General features: G+C 32.0%; 1 protein-coding gene across 1 annotated transcript; it reads right to left on the reverse strand.

Annotated features, from left to right (window-relative positions):
- Window positions 1-4,122: 4,122 nt before the first annotated feature.
- Window positions 4,123-23,308, reverse strand: LOC140440540 (uncharacterized). Its single transcript, XM_072530915.1, has 8 exons — window positions 23,194-23,308; window positions 21,158-21,339; window positions 20,333-20,472; window positions 18,890-19,083; window positions 16,873-16,990; window positions 16,564-16,739; window positions 7,106-7,325; window positions 4,123-4,378 (listed from the first exon to the last, which is right to left on the reverse strand). The coding sequence occupies exons 2-8, from the start codon at window positions 21,328-21,330 to the stop codon at window positions 4,200-4,202; spliced, it is 1,200 nt and encodes a 399-aa protein (XP_072387016.1). The 5' UTR covers window positions 21,331-21,339; window positions 23,194-23,308; the 3' UTR covers window positions 4,123-4,199.
- Between the last annotated feature and the right edge of the window lie 1,938 nt (window positions 23,309-25,246).

Here is a 25,246-nt window from a genome sequence, read left to right on the forward strand (position 1 = left end):
TTCTAGTAGTCAATTTAAGAAAAGACATTTTTCTAGTAGGTAAAGGTACGATTTCAAGAATGGTAACTTCCTTGGATGAGAACTTACAATGTAACCTACAAGATAAATTGTTATATTTTAATAGTTTCTCGGTGATTAGAGCAGCTCACAAAATCTAATTCTTACTTGACGAAGACCTTCAACTATTCCTGTTAATATACGTTTATTTTAAACTAAGCAATTTTTAAATATTTTGTGGTTATAGTTATAGTACCCTAAAAGTATGTCTCATTCCCTGAAATTCTTCACTATGTTTGGATTTTCAACGATCTAGTTTGTTCTTTTTTGATTTATTTCTCCCGAGGAAATTTGCGTAAAATTAAATTTTCTTTTGTAAAGAAAATCTTTTTCTGTAAAAAAATTTCTCCCTTATGCTATTTAACGAATTGATAGAGGAGCATTGATTCTATTCTCTAGCACCTTTTGAAGCAGTACTCTTTACTCTCGTTGTTTGTGTATATACATTTCCATATAATTTTTTTTATGCTCATTAATAATCAGTCCATACTGTTTAGCCTTTGATGCAAAGAATATCCATAGAAGTTCCTGTTTAGTTCTTTCCATTAACACTACATCATCTGCAAAGGCCAGGACCTGGCTTCTGTTGTCGTAAATCATACCTTTCGCTCGTGTTCCAGTCTCTATCATTATTGCCTCCAGCAAGAAATTAAAAAGTATTGTGGAGAGCGGATCTCTCTGCTTTAGTCCCCTTTTTACTTCACATTTTCCTGTTAGGCTTTCTTCTATCCTTACTCTATCGTCGGTACAGACGTCTTCTTGCCATAGAATCGTAAGCTTGTTTAAAATCTATAAAGAGGAGGCTTAGATTTAACTGTTGCTCGTAAATACTGCTCTGAATCATTTTTAACACGAATATTTCATCTATGGTGGATCTGTCCTTTTTGAATCCTCGCTGGTATTTACCAAACTGCTCGTTTAAGTGCCTTTCTAGTTTACTTCTTATGACTCTGGCGAGTACCTTATATGTTACATCCAGAATAGTAAAACCCCTGTATTTTTATCACACTGCTTTATCTCTCTTCTTATGAATACGACATACTATTGCCTGTCTGTATACTTCTAGCTCAGGAAATAAAGCTCGAAAAAAGTTAAAACCTCGCAATTTTTTCGTCCTGCATGGATTGAGTTGAAATTTTAACAGAAGGTAGGTGATAGCCCAATGATCAAAATCTATATGAACCGAAGTGCGCTGAAGGGTTTTAAGGGTGAAAACTACCCCTAATTGTCAAAAACTATAAAATAACATATTAAACCTGAATATGGGTAAGATTTGGTTTGAATTAGTTAAATAATGATTATTTTATACTTTTGAATAGAGTTCCATCATATTTCAACCCTTAAAAAGCAACCCTTGTTAGAGATTAATGTAAAAAAATTACTAATTCTAAAAAAATGATTTCGCCTTGGATCGATTTGGATAAAAATTTGGATTTAAGCTCACTTCACCCTCTGCTTTATAATTTATGTCATGCCAATGAACCCTGATTGTTCTTAGGGGTGAAAACTACCCCTAATTTTCAAAAATTGTAAAATAACATTACAAATCTTAAGATGAGTGAAATTTGGTTTGGATTAGTTAAATAGTGATTTTTTTATACTTTAAAATACAATTTCATAAATTTTCAAACCTTAAAAATCAATTGTTATGAGTTCTATAGGTGAAAACAATTTTTTGTCAAAATTTTGCAACTTTTCAACTTTTAAAAATCACCCTTTACAACATTGCAGTTTTTATAAACTAATTTAATAGATATAAATTGAAAAAAGTAGAATTAAATACAAAAAAATGTATCAACATAAAAAGGCACCATATATTCTTATACATTTACATAAATAGTTGAAAATATTTACATTTATAGGTAAAACAATTATAATATTAATTTTATTCGTCATCAATTACATCTTCATCGTGATCTATGTCATCCTCATCTTCTTCAATTATTGGTGGACTATTATTGCACCCTTCACCTGAGCACCCAGAACAAGTAGAGTTACAGTATAAACCAACTTTTCTGCACCCACATGAAACGCCGCATCCTTTTTTGCATTGGCAAAAAATAATTTTCAAAAGTTCATCGGGTGCAGGTTGTTTGTTCATGCGTACGGGTAATAACAAACCATCTTTGGAATACCATCCCCAATCTGTTGCTCTGATATTTTCATTGCCAAGTCACTGTTGAATTTGGTAATAGCATCTTTTTGAATGCTCATCTAAGGCATCAACAGTGGGCAGAAGGGATGATAGCTTAACCGCACAGTTTTTCGTTGTAGCTTTGATGAACTGTTCGTACCGCATCTGCTCGAGAAAAGCTTTCAAATCTTTTATTTTTTTTAACTTGGTAAGCTGCGTGTCTTTAACAGTTCCGTACAACATTATTGCACTGTATCTGCCAGCATCTAAAATATCTTCAAGCTTAGCAGTACTACTGTAAAAAATTTCGGCATGTTCCCTCATGTCTGGTCTTTTTTGAAGAATATCAAAAAAATTTTTTTTACCTTTATTGTAAAAAGCAGATACAGTATCACAGCCAGTAAAAGCATGGGGAAAAGCTATTAATTTTGAACTATCTGGGTACCCTATTTCAAAACTTTTAGATGAATATAATGTAGAAGAAGAATTTTGTTTCCCAAGTTTGAGAAAATAAATATCTTTCTCTATTTTTTCTAAATTAATTCTGGCTGTTAAGATAACAAGGATGTCGATATCTTCTGCTACAATGATTTTTTGTAAATCTGACCTATCCTGAATAGCCAATTCAACGACTAGCCCGTCAGCTTCACCTTCACTTTGATGGCATTGAATAGATTGATTCTTGAATTCCGCTATAAGTAGTTGTATAAATTTATTTTTATTTTCATAATTTGAAAAAAATATATCTTGGGTCACAGAAGCAGGCATGTTTGGTGTGATCTGATAAACTTTACAATAACATTTTTTTGAGCGACGGTTTCTTTCTATTATTTTCGTACTGTTCTCATTGTAGCTGTCGAAGATGACGGTAATGTTGTACAAGGATCTGTGAATTAAATCTTTTTGGAACCCTTGGTTTTTAAATGGGGTGAGTTTAAAGGGCTCAAAAAAGATGGTGCTTGATCGTAAATCGATGCTTTAAACGGCTATATCTCGCCAAATATTCATTGTACAACAAATTTAAATAAAGGAAAATTTTAGTCATTAAAAAAGCTACAATTTAGTACATTTTATTTTTTTCATATATTCAGTATTTTCGGGGATATTTAAAAAAAGAAGGGTAAAAAATATGAAATTGTAAATCGTTTCTCGCTTTAAGCTGTACTTTTTCTAAAACTAAGCATTTTAAATGGGTCAAACTTCTTGGACGTATTAAAAATACATGTACAAAGAGAATTGCAGAAGGGTGAAGATCGATTTTAATTATGGGCGTAGTTAGGGGGTTGTTTTCATCGATTTTTTCGTAAAAAAATGAGGTATTGATCTTATTTTCATCATAACTCACTCAATTTTTGAGCTAGAGTCTTTTTTTATGATAGGTCTATTTATGCTCTTTAAAAAAGGTTCTATGAGTTTTCTTGCAAAAATGCATCATTTTCCCGATATTTGACTTTGAATCTTTCAAATTTGGCATTTGAAAAAAACCGCTGAACATTGATAGGCCGTATTTCGGTTCCTATTATATCGCAAAAACATTTTAAAAAATGAATTGTATTTGTCTTTTTAAAGCTACAAATTTGTTCTCTACAATTTTTTTGATAAAATGCACCATTTTCGAGTTATTCGCGAAAAATCGATTAAAAACGTCGATTTTTTCGTCTAAAAGTTGTTACTTTCAATCGCGAATAACTTGAAAAATATCAGTTTTACAAAAAAAATGTATAAAACATTTTTTGTTTAGAATCACTTTTTTAATCGAAACCTGTGGTTAAAACGTAAAAAACATTTTTATTAATATACTGTTCTTCAATATCTTGGAGAGTTTTATCCATATGCTCTCTGTTCTTCCTCCTACACACACAAGTTTTATAATAATAGTAATATAATTTATAAATTTTTCTAAAAATAAAGAAAAAACAAAACTTATTTATTGTTACTAAAAACACAAACAAAAAGCTTATTTAAACATTTTACATTTCTTGACTACATTGTAAAATTAAAATAGAACCTAATCTAAAATGCCAAAATTATCATAGAATGGCAGGAGACATTGAATATGTTGTCTATATATATCATTGTTAAAGGCATGATGTCGGAAAGGTGTATCTATGAATATATTGTCAAATATGCCATCTTCTCTTTTATCAGCTTTTACAAAGGGTACCACCGTAACAGCTACCATTAAACCTAAAAAAAAACACGTTAAATACATTGCTTAAAACCCAAAATAATCAATATATTTATTTTTTCATTTATTTGGTGCATTCATTAAAGTTTATTAATCATTGATTATATAATTGATGGATTCGACCGTTACTTGATGGAAATTCATTTTATGTAACAATAAAACACTGAAAACTTTGTTTTCAAAACTTCCACAAAATTTATTTTAAATTCTTATCACTACAGCTGTTTCGGCTGATTGCCTTTCTCAAGTGATCTGTTTTTGACATGGGTTTACACTTTATAGTCTCTAATGAAATAGGTTGAGGAGGGGAGAACTGTTTGTCTCAAGCTGGTCATTCAGAATTATATCTGTGTTTTTTAATTTGTTGATTTCCATAGATTTTAACAAAGATAGCTTAAGGCCTTTATTTTGAATGTGGAGAATTTTAAATTCGTCATTAAAAGAATGATTATAATCTAGAAGGTGAAGTGCGTATGTAGAATCTGTTTTTCTATTATTGAAAGCCCTTTTATGTTCTGCTATTCGTTTATTAAAATTTCTACCTGTTTGACCAATATAAGTTTTTGGGCAGTCGCCACATTTAAGTTTGTACACACCACTGTGTAAGTGTTTTTTATGTTGGCTCTTGTTGTTTTTAATATATTTGCCTAGGTTGTTATTTGTTCTGAAAGCTGGTGTTATTCCTTTCTTTTTTATGTGTTTGGCTATTTTTGTTGATATTTTGCCTGTATATGTAATCGAGCAGAAGGTACTGGGTTTTTTCTCTGATGGTGGAAATACTAAGTTCAGGGCTTTCTTGTGTAGTTTTTGATTTAACATTTTATTAATTGTTTGTTCGTTGTATCCATTGTTTACTGCTATTTGCTTAATGATATTTAATTCTGTCTCAAAATTGTATTTTGACATAGGAATTGCTGTTAATCTATGTAACATACTATGATAGGCTGCCAGTTTATGTTGTGTGGAATGGGATGATGAATTGTGAATAGTCGTGTCAGTATGAGTAGGTTTATGAAATATGGAGAAGTCATGTTTGTTTTTAAGTCTGGTAATTTTTAAATCTAAAAAATTTATGGATTGATTTTGTTCTGTTTCTATTGTAAATTCAATATGACTATGAAGAGAATTAATATACGATAAAAATTGGTCGAGTTGCCTGTTAGTTCCTGTGAAACATACCAGTACGTCGTCTACGTATCTCCACCAATATAAAAACTGTTTGAATATGGGATGTTTTGAACATAATAACAAAACAATAGAATTTTTAAATAATCAAAACATTGAAACGTTACACAAAGATCCAACAGAAAAGTATCAAAAACAAAGCTAGCGTTAGAAAATTCAAAATCAATAGTAAATCCAATAGAACAGAAATACCTCAGTATCATGAACCCACAGCCTCCTAAATTATACTCTTTCATTAAACTACACAAACCGGATCACCCAATAAGACCTGTAGTGTCTTTTTATACAGCTCCGTCATATAAACTTTCAAAAAAACTGTTAGAGATTATTTTAGAACACACTAAATTTTCACTTAAATTTACCATAAAAAATACAATAGAACTAGTTAATAAAATACAACATTTTCAGTTACCTTACAACTCCAGATTAATTTCATTTGACGTAAAAAATCTTTTTCCTAGTATCCCTCCTACAGAAACTTTTATTCTAGTAAAAAACCTTTTAGACCAAAATAGTACAAATCCAATCATTACATCTGAAATTTTACATCTTCTTGAAGTTTGCATAAACCAGGACTACTTTGAATTTAATAATGAATTATATACAAATAACAGTGCAGGACTTATAACATAGAACAGTGCAGAACATAAAAGGGCTTTCAATAATAGAAAAACAGATTCTACATACGCACTTCACCTTCTAGATCATAATCATTCTTTTAATGACGAATTTAAAATTCTCCACATTCAAAATAAAGGCCTTAAGCTATCTTTGTTAGAATCTATGGAAATCAACAAATTAAAAAACACAGATATAATTCTGAATGACCAGCTTGAGACAAACAGTTCTCCCCTCCTCAACCTATTTCATTAGAGACTATAAAGTGTAAACCCATGCCAAAAACAGATCACTTGAGAAAGGCAATGAGCCGAAACAGCTGTAGTGATAAGAATTTAAAATAAATTTTGTGGAAGTTTTGAAAACAAAGTTTTCAGTGTTTTATTGTTACATTGATTATATCATTGCTTTTATTGTCGGATTATTTTTTCCTTTTTGTCCCTATACTTATTTATTTTACTAAATGTAGCTCAATTTTGTTTTTAAGGGGGCTCATTTAATTTTCTTTCCAATAATATAGCCTAAACAATAAATAGGCAACGCAAAAACTTAAAAATAGGAGAGTACAATATTGAAAGCGTAAAAAACTCTACAAGCATCTCCAAAAATTAAAAGTTTAATAAATAAAGAGCTAGATAGATGAGAATAGCAAATTTTTGAACAGGAAAATACTCACGGAAAAGGCCGAGATAAACGTGGCAAAAATGTGAGTGTTAAAAAGTTTTGTTATGAGCTAGACTCAATATCCAAGCTCACGAAGAGCAGGAAAAAGCAGTAGAAATTGAAGTGAAATACTTTGAAAGATGAAAGCTATTTTTATAAAAAAAATGTTTTTTAATTTTTTTGCGAAAACTTAAAAAAACGTAAATTTTTTGAAGAAAATATTATTTTTTAAATAAGTTTATAATATTTTTACCACTTACCGAAAAAACTTCTGTCATAAACGTCTTTAAGAAATTCCTCTCTAGTGGGTACTTTATTGAGAGGATAATGCAATCTTGATAAGTTGACAATTAAATGGGAATAATATATATCTAACAGTAGATCTAAATGGTCCAATTTTACGTTTGTGTCTGGACTCGATGATATATAGAAATGAAGATCAATAGCTGGACTTGTAAAAATTGCCATTTGGAAGTCAATCTAAAAAATATATGTAGTTAACTTTGATAAGAAAGTGCTAGTACATTATTTTTGTAATAATATATTAAAGTTTGGCAAAATATTTTAAGAAATTTTATGGATAATAAAATCATGATCTCTAAGCAAATTACTTGTTGGTTTTGCGAGAGTGGGAAAGTTTGTAGGGGCTTCAAAACCAACTGATTTAGTTTTTTGATTCCTCTTCTGTGCCTAGCTTTTGAAATGTTAACTATAGTAGAATCCACAGTTATAATGCAATGCAGGTAAGATATGCAATGTATTTCATACGGGAAAACGGCCGACCACGTTGCCGGTTTCCTCCGAGCAGCGCATCAGGACCGGATTTAAGAATCATAGCACTGGAATATAAGCGCACACAACAATTGTCTACGGTTGCATAAAAGACAGATATAAATAAATATAAATAAGAGAGTTACATTGTCGAACTAAACAATAACATAAAGAAAAGTACTATAAAAAAAGTAAAATATATCAAAAACTCATTATATAGCTTATCTATATTTATAAATTTTCAATATATTCCATTGTAAACACGTTCTGTGGGAAATAAAGATCATGATAAAGTCATTAGAAGAAGCGAATCAGTTTTAATTCCCATTGTCCATGCAAAGCAAACCTGTCTCTTTGTCGATTTGGGCACTGGCCATTAGACCAAAAACTTGTAGGCAAAACTATGAAAGTTTAATTCTATTTCATTTTTGCAAGCGGATGAAAGTACCTACATCATGGACCTGTTGCCAGTATCTGTCGTAAATTTCAAACAGGGTATGACTCTTAATGTGCAAGTAAAACGTGTGGTGTTAAAGGTATTGAACCTTCATCTGAACTTAAGTAATGGTGACAGCTTGACTATTACTGTGTAAAAAGTTTCGAAAATGTGCGGTGAGTGTTTGCAAAATTTATGACATCCCAGAAGAGGCCCAGGAAGGTGAACTGAAACCGGTACAAAAAAGGAAGAAAACAGCTTTTAGTCCAATTAACGTGAGAATACTTACGACGAGGGAGTAAAATCTCGAATAAGGAAAATTGTCCATGATTTTTTTTAAACATACCACCAACCTTCGATAGCATAATGAATAGAGTGAAGGGTGATGAGGACCTACCAGCTTTTTCAAAAACCACATTTCGTATGCTACTAAATGATATGGCTTTTGAATATGGTAAAAAAGGTCGAGATTCGATAATGATGGAAAGAAAAAATATCATATCCTGGAGACCCAAGTACCTTAGATAAATAAAAACATTGAGGAAGAAGAATAATGTAAACCTTGTTTATACCGACGAAACCTGCACTAACGTCGGCGCTTTAATCCAAAAAAAGAATGGAGCACACATCGTTCAAGAATCCACGAGATGTCTTCATAAAAGGGCTCTCTACTGGATTGAAAACTCCAACCCAAAGAGGTCCTCGGTTTGTTCTTCTTCATGCTGGAAGCGAAACTGGGTTTGTGGCATGAGCCGAATTAACTTTCTTGGCCAAACAGGGAACCGCTGATTACCACGACGAAATGGACGGGGATCTATATGAAGAATGCTTTGAGAAGACGTTAATTCCAAACTTACTACTACTACTCCGTGGCGTCACATCCCTTCGTGGGTTTAAGCCGACTCGACAACATGCCTCCACTGTTTTCTGTCTTGAGCAACCTCCATCCAATTCTCCACGCCCATAGTGCTTAGGTCTCCTGCTATATTATCTCGCCACCGGAGACGAGGGCGTCCGCGAGGTCTCCTTCCAGTTGGAACTTCCTCCCACGCCAGTCTTACTGTTCGTTCGTCAGAATGTCTTCTGAGGTGTCCTGCCCATTGGAGTCTTCTGGACTTTATTTCTTTTATGATGTTGGCGTCTAATTAAAGTTCTTCGAGCTCTTTGTTAGTTCTTATCCTATATTGTCCTGATGCTTCGTCCAGCACAGGGTCAAAGATCTTCCTTAGGATTTTTCTTTCCCAAACACACAGTCTCTCTTCATTTGCCTTTGTTATCGTCCACGTTTCGCTTCCATACATCACAACGGGTCATATGATTGTTTTATAGACCTGTATCTTCGTACGTCTTGTTAGTTGTTTCGATTTTATAAGGTTTTGGAGGGCAAAAAGACATCTGTTGCCGGCCTGGATCCTGTTGTTTATTTCTTGTGATCCGTTATTGTTGTTCCAAGATACTTGAATTCTCTAACGCGCTCAAAGTTAAAGTCATCGATGGTGATGTTCTGACCGATTCTGTCTCTGCTTTGGTTATTGCGGCTCATATACATATATTTCGTCTTGTTTTCGTTGATTTGGAGCCCCATCTTCTCTGCTTCCTTCACGAACCTCACGAAAGTCTCCTTCATCCTTAATCGTGTGTTTCCTGTTAGATCGATATCGTCTGCAAATCTTGCACTTCTGATTATGTGTTCCAGAGCTAAGTTGAAGAGTTGTGAAAGTGCATCTCCCTGTTTTAGTCCATTGTTTATTTCAAATGTCTTTAAGTATTGTTGTCCAACTCTCATCTTACATCGTAACCGTTCCATACACATCCGTATCAACCTGACTAGTTATTTTGGAAAGCCTGCATCGCTGTCCACAGTTTGGCAAAATCTATCTATAAATCTATCTAAAAAAAAGCATTTTTCCATTATCTGTTTTATTGTGAATATCTGGTCAATGGTAGAGCGGCCCGGTCTAAATCCGCATTGATAATCTCCAACGATTCCTTCTGTGCATGTTTTGGTTCTTTCTAGCAGGATGTTTGCAAGGATTTTGTAGATGGTGTATAGGAGTGTTATTCCCCGGTAGTTAGTACATTGCTTTTTGTTTCCTTTTTTGTGTATTGGTACAATAACTTGCCGAAACTTGCCGAAAGATAAAGAACACTTTGTCGTTTTGGATAACGCGTCATACCACTCCTGCAAACTTGTTTTCCCGAAAAAATGGTGAAACAAAAGGCAAATCAAGGATTGGCTAATTGAAAAGAACATGTCCTTTAAGGAATATTACCTAAAAAGTGAATTACTAGATACTGCGGGCGCATTAAAAGACGAGTAAGACAAGTAAAAATTGAAACAATTGCGGAAAAGTATGGCGTTAAGATTTTGAGACGGCCGCCTTGCCATTGCCAGCTGAACCCGATTGAGATGATGTGGAGTCAAGTGAAAAGGTATGTGGCTTCAAACAACTTCGATAAAGAAAAAACGGTAGAACGGGGTTGATAAAAGAAGCGTACCAAAGCGTATCCAAAGAGCAGTGACATAATTAAGTGAATCACGTCAAGAAAGTAGCAGAAAAAATGTTTGCAATGGACAATTTGCAGGAATTTATTAAACTCGTGATAATTAATATAGGAGATGATTCAGAAGATGAGGACGATTTAGATATGGATTATGATTAGTATTAATTAAGGAGAAATATCTCAGATTTAATGCTCATTTGTTTTGACGTGACAACGTCTTAAATTAGGTTGTGGCTCGGAGTCATTTAAGAAAAAGTGTAACGCCCGCTCACGGCTGTTACAGTGAGTCACCGAACGAGAGAGAGGCCCGCCGGACCGGCGAATGCCTTGCGTCTCTCCCACTCAAACATGATCGGTCCGCTGCGCGCGGCACTAGAGAATTAGGCGCGTTGAATCGCTAAAGTTGGATTGTAAACATTCTTTATAGTTTAAACTTCAATGAAAATTATTAACTGTGTCTAAAGACATATATGATATGAGGTATTTTACCCAAGAGTATTAAGTATAATGAATATACATAAAAACATAATTTTTTTTTCTTAGGATTTAACATTTTGTCAGCACATTATCTCAAATTCACACTTAAATCAATATGTTTTTACTATTAGGTCTGTTGAATGTTTGTTCTTTACACAAAATTTAGTCTATACTTCATATTTATTAAAGGCGGTAAAATATACATTACAATTCAGTTGTTTATAAACCACTTTCAAAGCATAAAGAACCTTTTAAGCTTTGTTTATATTATTTTGTGTATATTAATTGAGTTAATTGGAGTAGCCCACTTTGATACAAAAATACAGTCAATTTATGGATATTTCAAGGTGACAATCTAAAAAAAGCTGATTTCCTCCCTTGCATTTTATTAGAAACACTTGAAATTTAAAAAAAAATAAAAATCGTAAGATGTAAGACCTTAATCGTGAGATCGTGAGATTTGTCTTCAATTCGTGAGATCTCACGATAAATCGTGAGGAGTGACATCACTGAGTGCTTAGATTCGTCATTTACAACAACTACAACAATAAAGGTAAATAATTGCACACTAATATTTCATTATCGTAAACTATGATTGATTGATTAATTGTTAGATTGACACAAAAGTTGAGAAACTGAGTTTATAGGTTATGTCATACTATTGACAAATGTTGATAGTGTTAAGTAAATTATTAGTTTAAATCACTCTGCAATCAATCGTAATTCAGTCGATTGAGAAGAAACAGCACGTATTGCTAGTCAAACATTTAAAATAACAAATTATAACTTCTAACCTGTCAAAACAGGGCGACCAAACAAACGAACTAAACCGACCAATCACCACGCGCGGTGTTAGAATTTAACTGTGTTTAGCAAGAATTTCAAATTCCAATTTTAGTAAATGTTTTAATTTTCAACTTTACCATTTACATTTACAAATTTTAATTAATTTCAAATTTATTTAGCAAAAATTTGAACCTTCGATCTGAATAAGTGTTTTGATTTTCAAATTGATTCTTTAAAATTAAAAATATTAAAATATATATAATCAGAAGTGAACGTCACATAACATTATCTGTACTTATTATTATTGACGTGACAACGTCTTAAATTAGGTTGTGGCTCGGAGTCACTTATGAAAAAGTGTAACGCCCGCTCACGTCTGTTACGATGAGTCACCGAACGAGAGAGAGGCCCGCCGGACCGGCGAATGCCTTGCGTCTCTCTTCCACTCAAACATGATCGGTCCGTTGGTGCGATGCTATTTCTCCTATCATCGTCCTATCCTCAACAAAATCACTCAAATAGAAATTAGTTAAGTTTAAGTTTACATGTACAATGTTTTAGTAAACAAAATATATTTCTATAGTTAAAATTTGTGCAATTCTTATTTTCATTCAATTCCTTGTTCCTATTGTGCAATTTAATAATATTCATATCAATAAATATTCTACCGAGAAAAAGACGTTGTCACGTAAAATCTTCGCCCGTAAAACCGACTTTACAGGCAACCGATTTTTTTTTTAGTACTGTGCGTACAGTACATTTTAGTTGATCTTCTTGTATATATATATATATATATATATATATATATATATATATATATATATATATATATATATATTATATATATATATATATATATATATATATATATATATATATATATTATATATATATATATATATATATTATATATATATTATATATATATATTATATATATATATATATATATATATATATATATATATATATATATATATATATATATATATATATATATATATATATATATATATATATAAATACGTTCAAGTTATCGGGTATAGTGGTCTATAATAAAAATCTTTCTTTTTTCTAAATTACTCAATATTTCGCTATTTATTTAAAAGCTTCCTCAGGAGTAAACTAAAAACAATTTGAACATTACAAAAAATGGCGTACAAATCCATTTTAAAACACAGAATTTAAAAGATTTTGCAAATAAAAACTGACATTGAAGTATTTGAAATATTGAATGTCAAGATTAAATTGTCTTAAGCACGTTCGTTACAGCTATACGATAAAAAATTAAATTATTTCAAATGTAAAAATAAAAATAACAATAAAAGAAAAGTTAGAAGAATAATATTTATTTGATGAATTATTAAGGTTAGTTGTTATTAAGATGAATGTTGGCTATTTTTAATATTTATAAATTTTGTTTAATATGTTACAATATATGTTACTTAACTGTCCAGTGTCCGTTTTATAATTTAAAGTGTTTTTATTTTTATTAATATAATACATTTCAAGAAAATAATCTACTTTTGTAGTTATCAGACTGTGCCAAAAAGCTCACATTTTGAACGTATTTATAAATTATTTTTTGGTCGAAATAATCACTTCTAATATATATATATATATATATATATATATATATATATATATATATATATATATATATATACTTGCATTTTTTTGTATATATGTATATAAATATTTACGGGGTATTAGATATTTTTTTATACGAGTCATTTTTAATAGAATTTTTTATAGAATTAATTTGTTTTTTTTTGTTTATTCTCTTATTTAACTCAGTTAAATTAATAAGTAATGATTTTTGAAACGAAGCGCGTACGGTCCTGATTTCTCATTCTATCGCCAAACTACCACACACCTACCACTGGGATGACATGAGCGGCATCGCCGCGCGCCGTAAGACCAACACTGCATTTGAACTGTGGTTTCTACCATGATAATAAAGAATAAAATATGCGAGACTTGGATGCTCAAAAAAAATTTTAGACCAAAGTCTAGAACAGTGGCGACAGGCTCCTGGACAAAAAAAAATTATTTTTATATCTGTTATTCCAGTCTTATAAATAAAATGTTTTCTATTACAATTGATATAGTCTCCTGTTAGTTATTCTCTTATTAATCCGTTTTATAAGTATCAAGATATCTTAGTCGACGAAACAAACATAAATGTATTGTGAGTTTATGTACTGAGTTTGCTAATTTCGCAATTTTCAATAAATTTATAGCACATATCGCTTCTTCTTTAAATATGTCAACCCCTTCTTGTTTTGCGTCACTTATACATTGTGCCTATTTGATTAGTTGGTATTTATATATCTACAAATATTTAACTTGACTACCTGATACAATCTAACATTTTTTTGTTTTTCACTTTATGCTGTCAATCCAAATAAAAACCGGATAAGTCTTGTATGGTTTCAAAATTATTCGTTTGTGGTTTGTTGTTGTTTATTTGCCTAATTAAAAACAAAAAGCTGCTTGACTATATTTGTCAATCCTTATCACTGATTAATTGTTATATTATGTTCGGTCGGTATTTGAAATGTTCCGGCTCATATAACATCAGCAAACATGAACGATTTAAAATCTATCCTCAACAATAAAGTTTAATACCGTTGTAAAAAACATTATAATAGGCAATTTTACCACCTTAGCAGGAAACAGTTATTTGATCAATCAAGTTTTATGGATATGTTGTTTATATTCATATCTACAGTAAATATTTTAGGTTAATATTTGCTCTAAATATGTACAATTGGGACTGTGATTCTTTACTAGTGCGTCAATAATACTTGACAAAATACAATACACACTTTTACCCTAACACCATTGACCCATTGACCAAAAGCTACCCAGTTCAGGGCCATTTGGGCTTACGGAGAGTGAGAGCCATGATTTGAGTGTGTCTTTCATCTTCCAAATTAAGTGTTGTGAGGCGTATTACCACACTGCCTTGGTGAGGGTTGGTAAGGGTTCGCTGGTGTGTTCCGGTTTTAAAGGCCCCTAAAGCTCACCTTTCGTTCTCCTCCTTCTAATATATATCGGCTCCCACAGTACGCCACAAATTGGCTGAAGATTACGCGACTTATGTCTTCGTGGACGTAGGAGGTAGAATTCATTGCCAGAGCTGGCTAATCAACAAGACTGGAAACGAAGAGTAGGAAAAATAACTAGTATCTCAGATAGAGTAGCTAGGTTAACCTTACACCTACCAAAGAGATACAATATACAAATTATACAGATATACGTCCCAACGATTACTCACATTAACGAAGAAATAGGCGAACTCTGCAATAACATAACTGAATCATTAAATAGTAATAAAAGTTACTTTAAGCATTTAATTGGTAACTTTAATGCCAAAGTTGGAAAGAGAAACGGCAAGGAATAAGTCATAGGAAAGTATGGAGTCTGTGGGAGAAATAAAATGGGAGAAAGACTGGTTCAGATTGCCCACTACCAAAACATGCGTATTGCAAATACATTCTTTAAAAAAACTCGAACAGAAAATGGACTTGGGTTGCACCAAATGGAGCCATTAAGAACAAAATTGACTTTATTCTAAGCAACAAGATTGCTGCAATAAAATATGTCAGTGTAATAAATAAATTTTAAACAGGCAGCGACCATAGACTAATCATAGCAAAAATTGTTCTAAATCTAGAACTAGAAAGTATAAAATTAATCACAAAACCAACAGTAACTGGTTTAATAATACATCTACATCTAATAATAAATAATACAATCTAAAAAAACATTCAGATCACTACCAAAAGACAATTGATGAAAAATAACATGACCAAACCGACAGCTCTTATTTAATAAAAATCATACTTAATACTGCTAGAGAAATCGGAGGCCCGCAACGTTAAAATGAACGTAGCAACTTGTCTAATAAACCCAGGATACTGCTAAAAAAAAGAAGGGAAATAAAAGTAAGTAGCAAAATACATAGAATACAGTACACAGAAATTTGTAAGACAAGAAAAATATTGAAACTACACTATCTACTAAAAGACTGGTAGAAACTACAATCGAAAACAGGAAAAACGATAAGAAAACAAGAAACACATTAATCGTTGGGAAGAAGCAAATCGTAGCTCTAACAAACGGAAATATCAGAATAACAAACAGAAATTCTACAGCGAACTATACAAAGTCTCTGAAACACATGAAGAAACAACCAGCAATCAAGAAGATGTATTAAAAGAAGTAGAATCTACAATTACAAAAATGGAAAGCGGTAAAGCAGCTGGAATAGATGGAATAAAAGTGGAACTGCTTAAATACGCTGGCAAAAAACCTGGAAAATCTTAGATTTTTCTCTGGATAATCAATTCAAGTAGACGGCACTTAATCATCTCAATATGTGGTCTAGATATTTAAGTTTTCTTTGTTTAATTGTGATCACGATTTCGTTTCAGTACATCTACATTTCGAATGCTTCTAGTTTTTTCAGCATATAATATCCTTAAACACTCCCCATTCCTGCAGATCTTATGCCAGCGCCCTCACTTCAATCCAAGATACTGTTCTATCCTTTACTTTTACAGATTTTCACTACATTTTTTTTGGTCGACCCTTTTTCTGTTCAATCCATTTCGACACTCTCTTCATAATTTCCTGTAGAATTTACCACAAAGAACATAAATCAGTAAAGTATTTTGTAATTGAAAATAATTGATATCTAATCAAAGGAAACTTTAAATTACTCTTTTTAACTTACAAATTTGACATCTGCAACACTTTTATCGGACCCATATTTTATCAGCATGTTGTTTACCCACGTATCTCCATGATTAAGGACGTGGAAACCACCTGGTTTTCTTTTGCTAGCCTGAAACCCTCTCTCCATTGCTTGGTCGCCTAACATTTTCAATTTTTGTCCGTACTGCTCAAAACCTTGAAAAGAAAATCAATAAAGGGGCCTTATTATTTTATAATATAATTGTTTAACAAGCAGTATGTGAAGTATTATTCAATTCTTAAATTTTTTTGTTACTCTGTTATTAAATTTTATAGATATTTTTCTTACCTGGCCAAGTTAAACAAGCATCGGCGAGAGCTGAAAATCCATTCTTTACCCATTTTCTAACCAATTCGTCAGCATCATTGTGTAACCCTGTACTGTAGCTTTTCATTATAGCTGGATTCTGTGAAACATACAAATACTTTTCGTACAATGAAAACTTAAATAGACATAATTATATCATTATTATCATCAAGGTATGTCATTCCTGATGGAATTTTTGCAGCTCTTAAGTTTGTTGTATGACTTGGCTTTCGTTACAATTTTCTTCTCATTTAGATCTGTGCATAGGTCCCTCCAGTTTCTCACTTTTAGGATGAAAGTATGCTCATCTAACAGCGGAATATTAGAATAGCTACGCACATTCACTGCATTGTGTTGACAATATTTGCAATATTGGGTGTCTTGAGTAAATTGATGGTGAATGTCGGAGGCAGCACAAGTATGAGAATACTGCTATGCTCAGTCATGCACTCTCTATACTCTTATATGAAGTGCAGTATAAATTAAGTGGAGGTTTTTAAGATCGAAAACCACAAAAAGGCCTCCAAAATAAGTCTCCCACTTCTTAGTGGAAAACAGATAATGTAAGAGTGAAAGCGATGTGTGAGTTGCAAATAAGATGGACTGACGACAAGAAGAAGTTCTGTTGGGTCCGTCATCGTATCACTAACCTCAATACATTAGTCGTTTGCGAGTACGGGAAGGGAAGCTACCATCTAACTTGCATGTTGAAGGAGCAAATTGTTTTTGCTTGGCTTCATACGGTACTGCAAAACATTTTTTTTTCAAAGTTTAAATTAAAAAAAAAAAGACGTCAGTGTAAGGTAGGCTTAGGTTTGAGAATCACAGTGGGGGACCTGGTTGAATTGATGCTTCGTCGAGAAAATGATTGGAACCACCTGAATGTTACTATTGCTAGAGTAATTAAAGAGAAAGAAAAATAATAGATATAGTGGATGAACTATAGACAATATTGTAGTAATAAAGTAGTAGAGTAGAGAGTGAATGAGATAGTGGAGAGTGAAGTACAAGCATACAGAATTTCCATTACACTTTCCATAGCGATTGAAGAAATCCCACATTCCATGTGGTACAGTTTGGATGGTGTTTTATGAACATTTTCGCTCTCCTCAATAGACTGACGTAAGACAGTTGAAAGAAACGAATACAACTTGCCTCCTACGCTGATGAGATTAACATCGTGTTCCGTAGAGTGAAAGAGATGAAAGAAACATTTTCACAATTGAAAGGAGTAGCCAAGGATATTGGATTTAAAATAAACATACAAAATATACAAAAGACAAACACCAACACAGATAAGAGCCAAGAGAATTAGAAATCAAATTAAAGTAGAGGACGATGTTATAGCAGTAAAGACCTTAGCATATTTAGAAGTAGAAGTAAATGTAGAAAAAATAGAAGCAAAAATTCAAAAAATAATAATAAAAAACAACTAAGCATATTTCTCTCTGAGAGACCGAATTCCAAACGAAGGGAAACGTCGTAGAATAAAAACAACAGAGAGACTAAGACAAGAAGCAATACGGAGCAGAGGACGCCCACCAACTAGATGGACTGACGAGCTGATGGACGCAAGCCGCACAAGACAAAGACAGATGGAAAGAGCTGAGGGAGACCTATGTCAAACAGTGGACGCATACAGATTGATGACGATAAAGCCTATTTCCCGCTAACAGGTACATAACTTCGATTTTTCGAGGGTACCAGGCTGTACCTATAATAATGTAAATTAAAAACATACAAAAAGTCGGGTAGACTACAAAGCTAAGGCTGAAAAATATTTCCAATGTTTTGAGAAAATATCAATAAAACTATACAAAGCTACTTTATATAAACTTATGTAGGCCAAAATGATCACCAAGCTTAAAAAATTAGAGTACAAACAATATAAAAATCAAATGTAATCTATGAAGTAAGGATACGAAATTAATATTATAGTTAGGAACAAATTCTCATATATTTTCATAAATATTCATAAATACAAAAATAAAATGTTTACCTTCTTGTATGCAAGAATGGATCCTGCATGTAACTTTGCCATTTTCTCCATGACTTTTATTGATATTTCTAGGTTAAATCCAAGCTGCCTGGAAAGCATGTTGTAGCCACTTTCTGACAAATCTTCCATTACTATTAACGCATGTGGTGTAAGAGAAGTGTAATAGCAGGTTGAACTAATTGTATTTTCTTCCTCTACAACAAATAACATGTTGAGTTTTACAAAAACATCTTATTATTTTACATTTTTCTACAGAAAAAGAAAAAGTGAGAGAACACGATATACTAATGCTGCTCTGTACCAAGTGAGCATATTTTTATTAGACTTTTTAAGAAACTTTTTTTTAATTATTTTTTACTTTAATAAACTTGTCTCTATAAAAAGTTCCATATTTTCTAGGATTAAGGGCTTTTCATATAGCGTGGATTTACGTGGACACTTTACTGATTTTCTGTGCCGAGAACTTAACGTTGCTCTGTTTTTAGAATCTTGGGTCTCGTTACGTACGAGAAATCCATTAACTGGTAATTAATCCACCACCAGGCTCCATTCGACATTGAATGGACTAGTTTTATGCAGTAACCAGTTTATGCTTTAGATTATACTTTGATCTATCTGTGGTCTTTCTCAATATCATTGTTTGTCTTAACGATTAGCCGAACTAACTTTGAGAAGAGCTAGCAGAACTAGGCTTAATGATTGTGTTTGTGGTGGTGAAGAAAAGATAATTTAGGTAACCTAGGTAGCAAGGTTGACCTCCGCAAGTTATTCATGGATTGCAAAGCGGCATAACCTATGTAATTAGTACCTTACACAGTGGTGCCCAACGTGGGGACTACTGTTATTGGAATTTCCTAAATACCACATTGAAAGTTATAACTTAAGCTTATCAAGCACGAATATGACAATAAGAAGATCAGCTAAGCAGATAAACAACAACGTTTTCGTACTGGAAAATCGTGTATAGCAGTATTTTGTTATAAAGCAAATTGCCGAGAAATCATGAGAATATAATGAAAATCAGGAATTAATGAAAAATGTTTTTAATAAAATGTTGCCGAGGGACTGCGGATGAGGGTTCTTGAGCCTCACAAATCCCTATGGACTTAATACGGTCTTCGAATTTCAACCAATTTCAATTTCATAATTGATGTTAGAAACAGCAGAGATAAAAGCACTTTATCCAAAAAAGAAACCAGAAAAATTTATGGCTATGGGACAGAACTAGAAGTACAGATATACGACGTAGGTGCAAGGTTTAGAACATCAAGGATTGGGTAAGAAATATAAGAGTAGAATGGAACAATCATATACGTCGAATGACAACAAAAAGAGTAGTAAAGAGGGCCAAAGACGGTTCCCCAATAAAAGGCATATTGAAAAACAAACAGAGTCATGTCTACATAAAAAGAAGAAGAAGAATTGTACTAATGCAATACTTACTTAGCAAATTGTGAATTACAGTCAGAGTAGTTTTATACATTTCAACTTCTTTATCAAATAAGTTCCAAACTTCTGCTAAATTTCGTTTTGTTCCATCTGCACTATTACATTTTACTATTACTGACATTAGTTCGATTTCCCTAAAAAAAATTTGGTAAAGAAATCTAAAAAAACAAAATGACGAAAAAAGCACTACGTTTACATACTTAAATAAACTTCTCCCACAATTGTGACATACATCCCTTCAACCCAACGTTAGTTTAAAGTGACCTAGATTTGCCGTTGCCATATTTATGGCAACGCATTGCTCTAATGGGTTAGAACAGTGGTTGGTTGTATAGCCCTAATATAAAAAATAAAAGGAGGTTTAAAATCTTTTTTTTTGTAGAAGGTATATTTATATTTATATAACAGTAAGTACCCAAAAAAAAGTATTTCGATCCTATCAAACCATCATTACTAAATGTATAGGTGTAAAAAAGCTGAAATTAATATTTTAATTCATAGATTAAATTAAAACTTATATATTCAACTGAAAGGGAACGTCTTGAGATCCTACTGGAAAAGAGGTAACCCTGAATGTGTGTCACTGTTATAACAGATGTAAGCCAACTCTGAGGAAGAGTCTCTGTAGATTATATTTACTCTTTACAACAAGTTTATCATCGTCTGCATACCATACCATAGAGATAATAACTTCATTCATTTTATATCCTATACCTGTACATTAAGCTAAAGACAGTTAAAGGTACTACCATGCCCAGTGAAAACTTATTTCCATTTATCTAATACCTAGTATATAATATAAAAATTTGAAAAACTTACCCCTTATTTTTTCTAAATGTAATAGTAGTTCTAAATATATCACTGGTGTAGTTTTCACCTGCTCCGCAAGCGTCTTTGGACGTGAATGATATGACATCAATCGTATTGGCTTTAAAATAATTTGTCAGAATTTTCTGAAAGGTCTCCCTCGTTATCCAAGATGGCATAGACATTTTTTTTTTCTAACAAAATAAATAAAATTAAAAAAAAAACAAGATATATACAGAGTTACTTTACGAAATTAGAAGTTACAAAACTTTTTTTGCAAAGTTACTGAAAGACCTCGATTTTTGTTTAAAGTTTGCCATATTTTAAGATAATTAAAGATAGATAAACAATAATGAAACCCAATAAAGAAATAGAACAACCAATAATCAAAATAACCAAAAACAATAAAAAAAAATCATAGTAAAACACATAAAAGTAAGACGTCTGAAATAAGTAGCATATATAATGAGGAGAATACCTTCAGAAATGATAAAAATAATAACGAATTAGATTCCAATAAAGGCAAGAAATGGCAGAGTACCAGGAAAAGATTGTGGAACCAGATAGAAAAGAAGATAAAAATAATAAAAATAACAGACTTGGAAATAAAGGTTGAAAGCGCAAATAAATCACCTTAAACACTTCTACAAAGATAAAGGTTCCAACATAAAAAAGAAAAAAAACACTATTATGTATATTGTTATGATTCATTTTATCCGCCAAAGATAAAATTAAAATTAATAAATAGACCATCTAAATAGATTTTCAAGATATCCTGGAGAGTTGTTATGCTATGTAAAAATTAAAAATAATATTGGTTTGCTCTTAATATATTTCAAATTATAAAACATGAAAGATATTTCAAAGAAATGAAAGTCCATTATCTTTGGATTACCTGTAGTAAACAAAATTTAAGATATGCATAAATTATTTTCTTTGTAAAATATATTTGAGTGAACGTAGTGAATTGAACAATACGACCGGGTTTTCCAAATGGACTTGTACAGTGAATAAAGACAATAGGGTAGAATTTAGAAATTATATTTCTCCGTTAGTTTTTAAGAATTTGTAGAAACGATTAACATGTTAATAGTTTTTAGGAAAGTTATAATTGTAGTTTAAGTTGTTGTTTGTTATCTAAATGGGGATAAATATGACTAACTTTGATTGGCAAAGAGTGAAAAAAAGTGGGAGAGATGGATGAATGAGAGTTTAGCTAGATTTTAGAGGAAAATTGGCGGTTCCCAAGTGATAGTAAGCATTAAAAGTGAATGTTTGTGAGTTTTCGTGGACTAAATGTTTCCTGACGGAAGCTGATCCAGTAAAATATTGTAAGTCATACTTTTCTACTTATATATTCCAAGAGTCACTGTTCAGGCCGGAACGAGAGATTCAGTTTATCGAGAGGAGAAAAGGCTAGCATCTTTGAACGATACGTGCATCTAAAGGAGATCATTGAAGACGAGAGGCTCGCAATAATTTGTTGTAAGATTGCTGATTACCTAGGGAACTGCTAAGAATCGATAGTGTAGGCTACAAGGAACAAGGATTTGGACAACTCATCATCAGAGAGATAATTTTTTTTTACCATTCGTCAGTTTTTCTTTATCAACAAAGTTTTTTTTTAATTGCTTCAGAAAAGATAGAAATATTTATCAGGAGATATCGAACACCAATTTTGATTTGAAATTTTAATTTATATAGTATATAACATAAATTTTTGAAGGTTCACATACGTAGAACAAAATTTTGATAATCATTGTGTGAGATAATTTTTGTTTAAGATATTTGAGTGTAAATTTTATTTCAATATATAATTTTGTATCATATATGTTTATTATTCCGGTATTCCTGAGACCTTACCTATCATATGTAAAGCATAGATATTGAAGCACGAATATAACCCTGAGATAAGAGAATTAAATAGTGTGTTAAAATCATAATTTCATCATTTAAATAAGTTTAATTAATTAATTAATTAGCTAATTAATTGCTTGGCGCATCTCTGACTTTTAATATCACATTAATATATACATTTTCCCACTCACCTGTTTTGATTAAAAATCCTAGAAAAAGTTTGGATGGTTGAGAGACTAAAATGCCTGGAGTGCTTACCTGAATTTTTGGCACTTAATGTTAAAAACTTTATTTTGCCATTACAAAATACATATATAGTAATGAGGTAATTATGAATATATTAGAATTTAATTGCATATTGTGATAGTTATTGATTTTTAATGTTCTTTGCTTTATTTAGGTGACAACCAGTAATTAATAATCCCGTATATCATGTCGCAATTTAATTTGAGAAGATATGTACATATATAAAAATATTAGACAGCAAATCGCACACCAGTTATATGCCTTTGATTAAAATATAATTATTTTAAAATAAGTGAAACAATAATATTGTAATAGAAAAGTTTCCAACGCTGATTATCATCTTTGAGCATTCTATACGAAGTACATGTACCCTATCCACGGGATTCTTATTATCCACTTTATTTTATCATTAGTCTTCTCTAATATTTTTCTTCTTTGACTTTCTCGTTTCTTCTAATTGTGAGTTCTCCATTACATAATCTTTTTTGGTATCCTTGTGTCGTTCATCCGTCTGTTCTTTCTAATATTATGTTCAATTTAGTTAACAGAGTTAAGTAAATATCATGAAATCAGTGATGGCATCCCTGGTATATCCAGAGAATTTAAAAATTCTATTGGATAATTTACGGCTTCATCTTCATTAAAAATACTGTCAACTGATTTAAAAGATATCAGATCACCTGATAACAACTGTTGAATCTGAAAGTTAATTTCGTTAACATCAACATTTCTCGACTCCAAAATTACGCGCTCAATAAGCCAATTATGATTTTAGTAATTATTCAGTATAGTCGGGAAGACACAATTAATTCATGTTTGGTCTCAACAAAAGTGCAGAAATTATCTAGAAGTTTGATGCATTGTGCATTTGGATGCAGTTTTATTTTACCGTTTCCAATAAAAATATTAGCGACGATAGATCATTTTGCATTTGTACTTTTATCTTAATGGTCAATCGAACTGTTTCAGTCTGTCAAGCAAGCCCTTAGCTCTTGCCATACTGCTCATCTATAAATCGAAGGAATATATATAATATATAAGCGGGGATCCTACAGCTTCTGCCGCTTCTCGCATTTCGATCGCCATCTTTTTCTATCTCTCCAGGTGTCTTCATCAATGGCTCTGTCTTTCATGGTTTCCATAACATCTTGTATCCAAGACTTGGCTGGTCTTCCTCGTTTCCTTTTATTACTTGGATTGTATTCCATAGCTCTTTTTGGCCATCTGTTGTCGTCCATCCTCTGTACGTGTCCATACCATATTAACTGTCTAGTTTCTATTCTTTCAGAAGTTGTATGTACTCTATCTGTTTTTCTTCTAATTTCAGAATTAGGTATACGTTCTACTCTTGATATACGGCAAGCTCTTCTTAGGTAGTCCATTTCAACCGTGTCAACTTTTTTCTTTCCTTTTACTGTCATTTGCCAACATTCTGCTCCATATGTAAGAATGGGCTCTACAATTACTTTGTAGATAGTCATTTTAGTTCTCATAGTAGCTTTGTTGGACCAAAGTATCGAATTCAGAATTTGAACACTCTTCCTGCCTTGTTGCACTCTATAGTCTATATCTCGTTCCGTTGTTCCTTTACTGCAGATAATACTTCCCAAATATTTGTATTCGTAGCACCTTTTCATTTGTCTAATTTCCAAATCCGGGTCTTCGTCTTCACTGCCTATTCGCATATATTCTGTTTTAGACATATTCATACTCATCCCCCATTTTTCATATTCATCTTTGAGCTTTCTAAGCATATAATCTGCATCTTCTTCACAGCTTGCAATTAGTACTTGATCATCTGCAAAGAACAGCGTTGTCAGATAATGGTTGTTAAGCTTCAACCCCATTCCCGCACATTTTTGTCTCCACTGGTGCAGTGCTTCTTGGATATATATTTTAAATAGGGTGGGGGAAAGACAACATCCTTGTCTCAAGCCTTTCGTTACTGTAAATACCCTTGAGAAAGTATTTCCTGTTTTTACAGTGCTTTGAGGACAT

Source organism: Diabrotica undecimpunctata, chromosome 5 (genome assembly GCF_040954645.1).
Source record: "Diabrotica undecimpunctata isolate CICGRU chromosome 5, icDiaUnde3, whole genome shotgun sequence".
Taxonomy (NCBI): domain Eukaryota; kingdom Metazoa; phylum Arthropoda; class Insecta; order Coleoptera; family Chrysomelidae; genus Diabrotica; species Diabrotica undecimpunctata.

Coding starts and splice junctions, on each gene's coding strand:
- LOC140440540 (XM_072530915.1), bottom strand. CDS start 21,330: ATGTCTATGCCATCTTGGATAACGAGGGAGACCTTTCAGAAAATTCTG. Junction 19,084..20,332: donor TGTAATTCACAATTTGCTAA/GTAAGTATTGCA, acceptor TATTTGTTGTAG/AGGAAGAAAATACAATTAGT. Junction 7,326..16,563: donor GTGTTGCAGATGTCAAATTT/GTAAGTTAAAAA, acceptor TATATTTTTTAG/ATTGACTTCCAAATGGCAAT.